Below are 13,275 nucleotides of genomic sequence, written 5' to 3'. Positions count from 1 at the left end.
ATATTAAGCCTTATGTTTCATAGTATGCTACATACAAATAAGTTTCTCAGATGGGTCTTCTAAGATGCCAGGTTATTTGTTCTTTGTTTGTTTAAAGCTGTGTCATGTTGCTTCTTCATTCCAAAATTCAGCAGAAATTTTTTTGATCTCACTGTGGTGGTAATTAAAGGTAGTGATGAGAGCTGGAAAGTTCAAGATGCTTGGGGTTTTTTTTCTCTTTACTTCTAGACATTCCCTGTGTATTTTTAACCATATTGAAAACCCCACAATGTTGAATGAAAAAAAACCTCAACCCACCACACACCATTTTATAAAGGTTATTACAAAAGCTGTAGCTGCTGAGTGATACAAATGAAACATTGCATCACATGTAGTTTTCATACTACATGTGTCATTGCAGTGTAGCACTCCAGTGTCTGGATGCTTTCTATGGTAGAGATGCTAATGAGGACTTAATTGAGGTGTTTTTATCTCCATCCAGTACAAGTTATCTTGTTCACATGCAATGATATTGCAGTTTTATCATGTTCCATGTAATAATGTAGTGAACTGTGGTTTTTCAGTTTGCAAACAACGGACTATTACCAGTTGGCTGGTGAATAAAGGACCCAAGACTGCTGAGTCCAAAAGGTAAAATGCACAGCATACCTGCTCAAAAGTTGTGTTCTTGATTGGGCCTGGGGGGAGCCAAGAGTGCAGGTTACCAGTACAGGTGGCTAAATGGAGATGACCCCATTTCTGCTGCTCTTCTTACCTTGGCACATCCTCTTGAGTAACTAACTGAGACACTTTCACTACTAAACACTGACTAGTCCCCCAGCTGTCTGCTCTAAACCCAAACCTTTTGCTGATACTAAAGTTTTCTGAAGCACCTCACTGTTAGGAGAATAAATGTAGCTGCTTCTGCAAAGAAAAAGGTGGGAACCTGCAGCAAGGGAAGGCAAAGTGGGACTTGCTTCCAGTGGCAGCCAACCACTAGATCAAGTGAGCTGTAACATCAATGGCTCTGCTTTTATTTTTGTTTAATGTAGGGCACTAACAGCTACTGATTTTGGCTGATTGTTAACTTACATACAGAAGTGTTTTGGTTTGTCTCATTGGACTGTGATTGTCATTTAAACATGTATGGCTTGATTTGGTTTCAGCCAGAATTTACAGGTGTTTAAATGTGGACTCAGGTTATTTTATGAAAGATGCTACAAAAGTTTCATTACTGAATGGCATTAGGTAAAGTTTGATATTTTCTGCTAATGTCAGGGGCAATGATTGCAAGGCAGCATTAAAATTAAACTGCAAAGAGTGTAACTGGTGCAGAGAAATATCAGATATTACTTTTCTGTAATTGCAGTTACGAATGTGTTTGTTTATTTTTCATTGCTGTTTACTAATAAATAGAAATGGAAATCCATACCAGTGCTAAAGTAGCTGGGAAGGCTTGTGGTAATGATGAATACAGAAGTACACAGGGCTCAGTTACAGGCTCAGAGGTTGCAGTAAAACAAGGATGTTAAGAGGATGCTTAAGGAGGAAATGAATTATTTTAAGGTTCCCTTTAGAGTATTGCTTTTATATGCTCTCCTTCATCCCTGCTGACAGATTAAAGCCTAGTCAGTTTTAAGCAGCAGATTAGTTGTGTAGACATTTCTGTGCCTTCCTGTTGCAGTTAACATCATGATTTTAATTTAAATACTGTCTTTGTATTAAATTTGATTACTCAAGTTGGCAACCGATGTTTCAATACCTTCAAAGAGTCATTTGTTGAGATGGCAGCAGTAACAACTTTGATTTTTGTTCATCAGAGTTTGCATACATGGGAAGTTAACAGAAAACCCTCTAAAATCCTTTTGTTTTCAAATAATCTCCCCACGGATGAAGTTCCAAGCTATCATCTGTTCTTCAAGCCCCCTTTTTTCTTCTTTCTCTCCTGTTCTGTAGTGGTAAAGGTGTGAATGCTCTCTCCTTATCTCTTTTAGAAGAGGATCTGTTACCATTCATGGAGAGAATGACTGCCTTAAGGAATCTATTCGATGCTTACTTGCTGAATTTAGGATTGTGTGATAATTGCATATTTTCCAATTCAGTGTAGGTGGGAAGCTGGGCAGTCACCAGACCTGTAGAGTTTAACCTGCTGAGTTTGCACTGGTAATATACAGTGTTTAATAATACTTTCAGGAGGAGATACTGTTCACTTTTTTTAGGACTGGTCAGGGTTTTTTTCAATATTCATGTGTCATCTAAGTAATTTTCTTTATCAGTACACTGACACACAATATGTAAATGTGAAAAGACTCCAAGATCTTCTTGAAAAATGCCATCTGCTCATACAAAACTCACTTCCTTTCCCTGTGTAACCATTAGGACACATTTCTTTCCTGCACTGTCATGCACAAAGACAAATCAGGTTTTTTGTTGTTAAATCCTGATTTAATGTATCTTTTTGTTTTTATCGTCCGTTCTAAATATATTTGACACTTGTGCTTTTGTGTGGTGATTCTTTTGAAGAGTCATGGGCTGCTTACAAAATTAAGGAAGTAATAGGATGCTTTTGAGACTATGGAATGCTGTGCTCTGCTCTTCTAAAAGATGAATTTGTAGTTCCGAGGGAATGGCCATAAAAAACATTGATTTCCTTGCTTACTGTATTTAACAGATAAAAATCATGGCTTCAAATTTTTTTCATCTGGAGAAAATAACTAAATAATAGTCTCATACTGTTTAGATTTGAAAATAAGGATAATGAACTACTGGAATAGATTCCTGAGGTAAGCAACTGATTAATTATCCTTTGGATGGAAATAGATTGTTGGTGAGCTGCATTCCTCAGTGCAGTAAAACTTGTTGATCCTGGGAGTGCTCACTAAAAACCTGTACTTTCTATTGTTTGTTTATCATCATTGCTTAAAAAAAATCTGCACAGAAATTTCATTTGGAAATAAGCCACTGAATTCTCTTACTTCTCTTCCACAGCTTACAGGGCAAAAATAATAACAACACTGAAGCAAATTCCAAGATGACTTCCATTAAAAAAGAGAACTTTTGTGAGCATGATGTGACAAAGCTGGAGAGTACCTGTCAGCAAAATTATGCAAATCTTTCTGTGGAAGTTGGTGGTAAGCATGTAAATTTGCCTCAGACAGGCAGCACGTGTGACTGGGAGGCTGAGGACAGAGATCCGGTCTCGGGTACAGGTCCCACAAAGGGTCTGCAGTCTGGAGACCTCGGTAAAAACGCCAACATTGATCAGATGCACAAAACTGGCAATCAGGCTCAGAGGGCCTGTGAGGAAAGCAGTGACAGCTGGACTCAAAGGAAGTTATCTTCAGGCCAAGCTTTGAAAACGGGAAGTACAAAACTTTCTTCCAAAGACTTGGAGACAGATGGACAAGTGGCTTCGTGCAATTCACAGAAGCTGAAGAGTTGCAATTCTGTCTGTTTAATGGGTGAACAAGAGGAAGGGAATGTAGTTCCAGAAAGTCCACTTTCAGATGCTGGTTGTGACACCTGTATATCTGATCTTGGAGGTCCTGGGAAACTGAGCAAATGTCAGAGCAGTTCAGGGGACTCACCTGCTTTCGAGAAAGAAAGTGAACCAGAGTCACCAATGGATGTAGATAATTCTAAAAATAGCTGCCATGGGTCAGAGGCTGATGAAGAAACAAGTCCATTTCTTGATGAGCGAGAGGAGATTAGTATGTCAAAATCCATAAACAAATCTTTTAGAATTCAATATGGGGATGCTGAATTGGAGTCAAGAAAGTCCCATTTTTCTGGCAAAGGCTCTGAAAGCTTTGAGGAAATAGATAATTCTGTTAAAGAGGACAGTCTGCATACAAAGTCGACTGGGATCTCTCCTGCTCCATCATCAGAATGCAAAGGTGCAAAACAGGGTGTGAAGAGAGACTCCAAAATCACCTCTCACTTCATGAGGATACCTAAAGTTGAGGAGAAAAGGTAGCGTTCTATCTGCCTCTTCATCTGGCTTTTCATGCTTGAAAATCTTCTCTTTGGTGATAGCATTTTGGATTAAATAAAGCCTTTTGCAAAATGTATGTTAAGACACAAAGACAACTCGAAGATTGAAGTAACTTATTTTTAATGGGACTAATTGTGGTTTTTTAAGGATAAGTTTCTCCAGTGCAATTTTTAAAATCATTTGAGATCTGTTAAAATTGGGAATTAAAAGACACTGTAGGAAGTTGATTTCTTTAGCAAAGTAGCGATTTAAGACCATGGTATTTTTAAAGCTTGGAAGTTAATGGTGGTTCAGGAGTGCTTTATGAAGTGTATCTTTAGCTTTCATTATGTCACTCAGAATGCTTAAGGAAACTGATATTTTCTTGGGTTTTGTTAGTCTCATCTGTCAAAAGTACTGAGTAACCTGTTGAAGCGTCAGTGCAAAGGATGCTTTGATTGAAATAGACATGAGAAATTTCACTTTGGAAAGCAGTTGTAGAGATGTGTTTTTATTTTATTTTAGCTTGTTTGTTTGTTTATTTTGTTTGACTTTATTCATAATTTGGGAGAGAGAAGGACTGGTGATTCCACACTGCAGTCATGGAAATAGAAGCCCTGAGCATGACACAGGACTCTGTGTGCCAGGTGTTGTGTAAGGACAAAAGGGTAATCTCTGCTCTGAAGAGCTTAGATTTCAGTGGGAGCTGAGAAAGTGAATAAGCAGCTAAGGGGTGAGCAGAAACAAAAGGACAGTGTGTGTTGGCATAACATGCAATTATCTCGCCAGACCCGAGTCCTTAAAGTAGGGCAAGAATGTAGTTTTGCACTTCTTTACTGGGACATTGTTTTTGGATGTGAGGAGCAGCACAAACCACACTTCTGAAGGGATTGGAAGAGAGAGTGCCAGAGGGTGGCTAATGAAGGGCATGAGCTCGCATTTGAGGAATCTTAAGAGTGTGTTTGGAAAACAAAAGATAAGTGGTTCTTAGCAAATTCTTCATCCATCCATTTTTCCTAAAATATGGAAAAAGGGGTTATAAAGTTTAAAGTGATGGGTTTAGGCAGTTTTCACTAGTTTAAATGAATTGTCATTGAACAAAGCAGCAGAGGTTGAGGCTTGTGTTTGTCAGTGCTAGAGCATCGTGTGTTACAATAAATTGACGTTTGAGCAGGGAAGCACATGAAAAAGGGTTGATTTTGTGTGTGGATAGCTGGGAATTCTGTAGAGCATGAAGCCGTTGAAAGATTATTTTTTCTTTTCTTTTTGGAGCCTAAGCAAGATGATGTGAAGGTCATTAACCTCAGTGCCAGGCAAAATAGTGGTATTGCTTAAGAGAGTGATTAGAAAATCTTAAAGCTTTCCTGGTGGTTTTCATTAGACTACATCTACAGCAGGTAAGAGTGGCTCAGGTCTTAACTTGCAGAGGAGGAAGCAGTTGTGTATCAATCAGTAATGTGCCACGATGGTGCTCTGGCAGTCGGGTGAGCACAGTGGGCCAGGGCCCAGAGCCACGCTGATGTGGCTCTGCCATTTGCGAGTTCGGAGGCAGCGTGTCCCTGCAGACACTGGCATGTGCACAGATGCAGCCAACAAGTTGAACAACATCTTCATCCAAGGGTGCAGGAAGTTCTCTAAGGGGAGTTTAGAGGTCTGAACAGTTCCACAAAGTGTAGGCTTTTAACTAAAATATCTCAGATCCATGCACATACCTTTGGTCATTAAAGAGGATTGGTTCATCTGCTCTTGCATGTGTTTGAGTGTTGCAAGTGGGTTTTTTCGGTTACTTTTAAATTTCTGCTTCTGTTGCAAGTATTGTGTGCCTGACATGAGAAATACAACCTTAGTGAGAAAGGTGCATGAGGACTTGGTTTGATTTTTTTTTGTTTTTTTTTTTTTTTTTTTTTTTTTTTTTTTTGTTTTTTTTTTTTTTTGTTTTTTTTGTTTTGTTTTTTTGTTGTTTTTTTTCTTTTTGGGGGTTGGGGTTTTTTTCAGTTTGAGGAAGGAATATGTGCATTCGTGCTTGCGCTCATGTTTGTTTTCTAGGAGTTGAGAACAAGCTGTAGGCAGTATGCTGACAGATGCAGACTGGTGAGTCTGTCTCCTGTCCATGGATAAACAGATCCTGTTGGGAGGGAGCATGACTCTGCAGAGGAGTACCCTGCCTGGCTAACCCACTGCAGTTCTCTGAAGGTGTTTGTCAGCCTGTAGAGTGTTTTGGTAGACATCGTGTACTTGTGTGTGTTGGAGAGGAGGAGGTTGGTGGTGGCAGGAGTGTTCCCCAAATAAAAGCTTTGGCCTGGGGCCACAGCAAGGGCAGATAAACTGCCTGTTAGAATTGTAACCCTGGGGTGGAAGTTTGTGTATTTGCCTACCAGGTTTTTCAGTGGAAATAAAATGTTTCAATGCATTTTATTTTAACAGCAGGAAAGAGAAGTGTGAATTCAAACCTCAGAGACCGGGGAGGAAGATTCCTAAATACGTGCCACCTCCTCTTCCAGCTAACAAGAAATGGTTTGGGACCCCGATTGAGGAGATGAGGAGGATGCCTGTGTGTGGGGCTCGGCTGCCTCACCTGCGACCCTCAGCCAATCACACCGTGACCGTCCGGGTACGAGAGCTCAGTGTCTCACCTGAAACCAAACTTCTTACTGAATTCCACAATATGAAATGCCAAATGTCAGTCTCAGGTTTCCTGCTAATACTATTTCTTTGCCAATCCTTGTGAGCAGACTGATTGCTGAAAGTTGACTTTTCTCATGAGCAGAATGAGGATACTAATATCCAGAAGAAATGTAATTATGGTTTTTCTGCCTCTGTGTTGTTAGGGACAAGGATTTTTCTTTTGCATGGGGGCGTGTGCTTCCTTGTCTGAGTTGTAATCTGTGGAAATTTACATACATCTGCAAGTAAAATTTGTACTTCTGACATTTTCTTGCTATATTTTCCTCTGAGTTTGGGTTCAAGATGTACAAAAGGCTCAAGATATTTAAGATACGGGAAATGAAGAAGAGGTTCTAGCAATTTTAGCACTGCATTGTAGATAAAATCCAATGTTTGCCTTTAATCCTTTGCAATAGTATGCAGTCCAATTATTGCTGAAATAAAATGTGACCAGTAACCTGTAGAGTCATGGATAAATCCCAAAGAAAAGAAAAGCACAATGAGTTTGAACACAGATTCTGAGAGAATCAGTGCTGCCAGGAGGCCATATAGCAAACTAAGTCTTTAGGAAAATCATATTATTTATTTTTGCATTTCTGTTATTCTGGGGAGTGAACTTGAAATATTGTTCTATCTATAATGATTTCTCATCCTTTTCAGAGTTAGGTTAAAAATATTATTTCTGCACAGTATTATCGCTGTATTTGAAGCTGCATTTTGAAAATGTTTGGATAAAGCTATGTAGATACTTAAATTCATAAATTAGGAAATCTTCAGCTGGTAATTGGATGTATAGTAATTTAATATCTTACCTTTATCTGAGTGTGTTTCAAGAGGCCAAATGATAAGGTGGCCTTCTTTTCAACAAGTACAATGTAAGAGTAATTTTCAAACTGGATATCCATCATTTGGTCAGTTTGTAGCTTTCCCGTTTCCAAAAAGGGTAACTGTAGATGAGAGCTTTCTTAAACTGGGTTTTTGCTTACTTTTTATTTCTTCTCTTTAAAAACTTGAAAGCAGAGTCTGAGTTTTTTCCCTCTCTCCTTCTGTGTTGCAGGTAGATCTTCTGAGGGAAGGAGAGGTGCCGAAACCTTTTCCAACTCACTACAAAGACTTGTGGGACAACAAGCATGTTAAAATGCCCTGCTCAGAACAAAATTTATACCCTGTAGAGGATGAGGTAAGGTTAAGTATTTACAGTTATATAGTCAGATAAGTTTGTTTACACAAAGAGTTTTTAGTTTACTGCGTTTGCTCAGTTGTCAAACTGTGTGGAATTAGAAAGTCAAGTCTGAAAAGCTGGATTCTGGGTCATGGTGCTTCAGACAGAGCAGGAATTATTTTGCCTAGCCAATGATTTGATGATGCATGTATTTCTATACCTTGTATGCTTAAAATCCTTTCAAATTATGTATTTATATACTTAGGTCTTTATATATTTTGTGTGTGTGTTTGAAGCAATTTGCAATGCCAGCAGATGTGAATGAATTTGTAAGCATGGTTTGATTAGAATACTCTGTTACATATTGCTGATAGTGAGAGATGTCTGCTGTTCTGCTGAAACAGTGCCAGAGATTAGAGTTGGCCCTGCAAGGTTGGTTGATTTGCTGTTTCTTGTCACTGCTTGAGACTTAAGCATAACCAGTGAAGTACTTCAGACTGGTGAATAAAACCAAAAAGTGTGTCCTGTAGTGAAAACTGTACACTGATGATTGATGCTGAACCCTGGAACAGAGAATTCTTGAATGAATTATGATGCTTTGAAATAATGAAATATGAAATTATGAATCTATGAAATACACTCAGTCTTTTCATTTATCAATTTACAGATTGATCTTATAATTGCAATATAAATTGATGTTTCAGGGATTACATGTTGCTAAGATCTTTGTTGCCAGATGAGCAAGATGAATTTGCCTTGCCCTTGAGGTAGTCTCATAAGAAATGTCATTATTGCTTGCAGTGGACAATAAGACTTTCAGTTGAAGAAAAGTATCACAGGATACCTTAAACTTGGCTTGGCACAAGAGTCAGCCACAGCAATATGCTTTATATTCTGAGCCCTTGATGTCCTTAGTGTTAAGTTTCTATAAAGTTAGTTCAGTTTGTATTTTTGAGTTGCAGATTTCATAAACTGTGGTTATGTTTTGTCCTCAAAATTCACTTTCTTTGCAAGGAATATACTGAGCATTATTTGTCTTCCTTGAGCTGGCATGAGGAAGAGCTCTGCATTTGTGAAAGAGCTCTGGGAATTTTGGGAATGCTTCAATTAAAAGTGAATTCCTGTGGAAGTAAAGTGCAGTGTTCTAGAAGTTGCAGAAGTACTTTACAGACACTCAAAATATGTGGTTTATTTCTAAAGAATTTCTCCAATATAGCAAACTTTATTGTAAAAAAATGTGTCTGGGAAGACAGTTATTAGTAAGTGTATCTTTCTGTTTTGAGTAACTTAATTTTTGTTTTGGGCTTTTGCTTTAAAGAATGGAGACAGAACTGCTGGAAGTCGATGGGAACTAATCCAAACTGCCTTACTTAACAAATTTACCTGCTCACATGATTTGAAGGTAAACTTGTCAATTTGAGATCAAGTCTGTATTCATATAAGTACATTCAAGTTTTCTGTATACTGTTAGTTATTCTGGCTCAATCCTATTTGTTTAATCAATTAGGAAAATAAGTTCTTAAAAAATCCTTTTCAAGGGATTCCCTAACAAATTAAAGTTATTAAGGAGCCATAAGTGTTGTCACTGAATTTATTAGGTGTTATTAAAATGAATTGCCATTTTTAAGTCTGTATTTGCCCAGCAGTATCTACTTGTTTGTGATAAATGTAGCGTGAGAGCTTTCTGTAGCCAGATGGTAAGGGATGCACAGGTGAGAGAGTTTGAAATAGTAACTGTTCGCATCAGTTCACCCCACTAAAATCACAGCAATTCAAGCTGCTGACAAAAATCTGTAGATTTTGGAAGCTAATGCTCTGTTGATAGCTCTTACAGTTATGTGGACATGAACTCTTGCAGTTATGTTACATGAATTATGGTTTGGAGCAGCTTAGAATTGCTATTACGGTTTTTTGTGAAGAGTAAAGTAATTTAGGTTATACCTGAAAGGCAGGGAAGGAGGAGAAGGCCAAAGCTACAGATAAACAGTAATTGAATAAATTGTGCTTCCCCAGCAACTGATGAGACTTCCCTTGATAGTACTATTTTATTGGGCATTTTTTTCTTGCGATTTTTTAAAGGTGGTGTTATTGTAAAGAGACTATTTAATTTTGTTGTGGTTCTGATTCTTTAAGTGCCTAAATTGGTACAGCTTCTGCTATATTCCTGAGAAACACCTTTTATTGGTATTTTTAAGAAGAGCAAGCATGGAGTAGGGAACATTTATGTTGTGTGTTGGCAGATCTGAGCATGCCTTGTCCTGTTTTGTGCTGGGAGGAAGAACCTGTAGACTAAAGTTTCCTCATGCTAAACCTAGGAGAGTTCAGTATCCTGGAATTGCACCGTGTTGATAGTTCGGTGGATTTTGGTGGGCGCTGAGTCAGGTTTTAGCCACTAGATGGCGCTGTTCCTTCAACAAGAATATTTCCTAAAATTTTCTTCCATTAATAAGTTATCTCTAAGCTCCGTTTTGTTGTGCGCTTTCCCTAGGAGGCCATACTGAGGTACAACATTGCTTATTCCAAGAAATGGGACTTCACAGCTCTTACTGACTTCTGTGAGAAGGTAAACTAAGTTGATTTAAAATAGGAAGAAAAATGAAATATGACTGACTACTTTGCCTGTATGTCTCAATTGTATTAATACTTCCAGTGTATTTTTTGCGTTTGGTTTAAAAAGTGTAGGTCTTTTTTCTTTCCTTTTTAAAACAACTTCAATGCTATGTTGCAGTGGTGTTTGTATACACTGTGCTTTGCTGGTCTAGCAGTAGCATTTTGCAATTTGCTGAGATGATGAGTTCAAACTTTTGATCCTCTGAAAGATTGGGATGGTTTTTATGGCTTCATGTTACCTTCATGGAGAGGTTTGAAAAGAGAAATGAATAGTAGCTCTCAAAGACAAGTTAGACTATTGTTAATGTACATCCTGACTGGCAGTCAGAAACTATGCTAATTAAGGCATTATGGGAGATTAAATAAGAGGTAATAGAAACTGTTGTAATTTTATTCCACCAGTTCCAAAGCCCTTCTAAAACACATGTGCTTGTTTCCTTGGGAGAGGTTTGCTAAGCTCTGTTAAGGTTCAGTGGAAACTAAATTTGATTTGAAGTTGATTGTTAATTGTGTATGTAAATTGATGTGATCAGAGGAGCTGTTCTCTCTGTTGTGTATTTTCATTGCACATAGGGACTACTGTTTTACAGGATGAGTTTTCTTTTGCATACAGCACAGTGTTATTACTGACAAAAGGTACTAGTAAAAATGATTGTGGTATCATATTTTTTAACCACCAGAGCTACTGTGCTCACCCATCTTGCTGATTTGACATTTGCCCTCTGATCCTGTTGACTCTTGTACTAACCAAAATGCCTGTTAAACTCTTCACTCTTGTGTTATTAACGTATACATACCTAAATCAGAATATTTTAACGTGCACATGCTGTTTAGTTAAAAATCTGCCTCAGAAATGCACCAGATTTGCAGTGTATTGCTACAAGCTCAGCTAAACTTGTCCTGACGTGTTCCTATCGTGCATTTGGGATTTCAGAAGCTATGGGTGATTAGATTCAGAGATCATCAGCCAGAGAGCGTAAGTAATATCAGCTGTCTCCAGAGAAGAGAGGAACAATAGGGAAATAAACTATTTATCAGGCATCAATCTTTCACTGAGGATGGAAGGGAAATTTCTGTATCCTGAGAATGATGTTTATTTGTGAGGTTTCCAGATAAGGGAGAAGAGCTATTTCATACACAGATTTCAGACCAAGCTGAAGAGTCTGTAGCGGTGTATTGAGCAAGGAACAGTGAAGTGCTTGTAAGGCAGTGGCCTCTTGGAGCAAAATTTTACCTTGGCTTTGTGGAATGCATTGAGTTTAGTGAATGGGAGATATGGAGGGGGGGTACGTTTTGTAGAGAGATGTTTATATCTCTTCTATTATAAAGGGATGTGTGAACTCTTCAAGTTTTGTAAATTAACAAGGCATCTGGTTTCAAAACCTGCTTGCAGTCTGCTTAAGTGAGCAGCTCTTGAGCAAAAGTTGGCATCCTCTGTGGAAATGACCTAGATGTGCTTAGTTGTACTGAATTGTAGTGCTTTTGAATTTACTGTAATTTAATCTGGGAATTAGTGATTAAGGGTTTACCATTGGCTTGTGTATGTTGTTTGTCTTACAGTTTTGAGAGAACAGGGGAACTGTTTCAGGTGATGTTTGCCCAGTGAAGGTTGAGAGGATTGGTTAAAAGGAAAGTTAGCTGGAGTAACCAGACTGAAGTGAGTGGCAGCAGCACAACAGAAAGAAAAATAGTCATGAGTTCATATTAAAAGAAAATTATTATAACAGTATATGGTTGTCAAATATCTTTTTGTATACTTGGCACTATTGACTTTCAGTGCATGCTTAGCCAGGAATTCTGTGGTCTGCTTTAGAAAGGAGCTGTGTCCACAAATCTGGTGGTGTCCATTTTAAGGATTTGAGGCCACTGTATTCAGATATAACTTCCAACAGGCCTGTGTTTGGTAAATTGTAAAAAGCCATTTATTTTCTCTTCTGATTATGGGCTCAGCTTACCTCATCTATTAGTCTGCTGAATGCTCTCATATCAGTCTTACATGGGGTAGTTTCCTTCCTCGTTATACAATCAAAATTACATTATTTTTAAATCCTACTTTGAAAGATTGAGATCAATTTTCTTATAATAACAATAATTATGAGTTTTTTAGGCTAAGTTTCTTTTCCTTTAAGATTGAAACACTTTCAGCTTTCTTAACTAATAGAAAATAAACATAATGTGAGCCAGGACATTTTTCCAAAACAACATACCCTGGCACACGTAGCTCTACAGTTTGTTCAAAGTGCTCTCAGAAGAGGGAGCCCTCACACTATTTTCAAAAAATTCTTTTGAATGTCAGTTAATGTGTGGAAGAAAAATTCCTCTTTGGAAGCTTGGAAATTTTTTTTTTTATTTTAAAAAGTTCCTAGAACTTGAACATAGAACTTTTTGTAGAACAATGTATGTAAAGGTTTTGGTGGCTTATTTGCTTCAGACATGTGACACTTTTGTTGTCCTCTACAGAATTTCCACACTGCTGTATTAATTTGTTTTGCCATCTGACTGTTAATACTGGCAAAAAGGCTTAGCATTTATTCAAGTTTTTAATTAGTGGATGAAAGTTATTGGTGCTAACATTTTTCTTATGTGCAAAATTGTTGTCACTTGGAAGTCATACTTATTTCTGATTCTTCAGAACTTACCTAGAAGCCAGACAGGAAAGAGTAAGCAACAAGCAGAAAAGGGACCGTGAGTAAAGCAGTATGGATGGAGCTGTGTTGGGCCCCACAATGAGCTTTATTTGTGTGAATGATGATAGGCTGGGTATTAATTACATGCTTTTGCTCAGTAGTGCTATGCACTGTAATAGCTTTAATTTTTTCTCGTGTAGATTTGCCATTCCACTTCCAGGCAAGGCCAAATTATTTTGCTTTTTCCCAAGGGCATGAAA

General features: G+C 38.0%; 1 protein-coding gene across 1 annotated transcript in view; it reads left to right on the top strand.

Moving 5' to 3' along the window:
- Positions 1 to 571: 571 nt before the first annotated feature.
- The window catches only part of PARG (poly (ADP-ribose) glycohydrolase), a 49,808-nt gene continuing 37,104 nt past the window's right edge, over positions 572 to 13,275 (top strand). The window contains exons 1-6 of the mRNA XM_009083183.1: positions 572 to 630; positions 2,968 to 3,951; positions 6,380 to 6,563; positions 7,674 to 7,796; positions 9,097 to 9,180; positions 10,267 to 10,341. Coding sequence (XP_009081431.1) covers positions 3,011 to 3,951; positions 6,380 to 6,563; positions 7,674 to 7,796; positions 9,097 to 9,180; positions 10,267 to 10,341 — 1,407 coding nt within the window. The 5' untranslated portion in view covers positions 572 to 630; positions 2,968 to 3,010. The remainder of the gene's footprint in view (positions 631 to 2,967; positions 3,952 to 6,379; positions 6,564 to 7,673; positions 7,797 to 9,096; positions 9,181 to 10,266; positions 10,342 to 13,275) is intronic.

Source organism: Acanthisitta chloris, unplaced genomic scaffold, assembly GCF_000695815.1.
Source record: "Acanthisitta chloris isolate BGI_N310 unplaced genomic scaffold, ASM69581v1 scaffold36579, whole genome shotgun sequence".
NCBI classification, from domain to species: domain Eukaryota; kingdom Metazoa; phylum Chordata; class Aves; order Passeriformes; family Acanthisittidae; genus Acanthisitta; species Acanthisitta chloris.
This window is presented reverse-complemented; position numbering and strand designations above follow the sequence as displayed.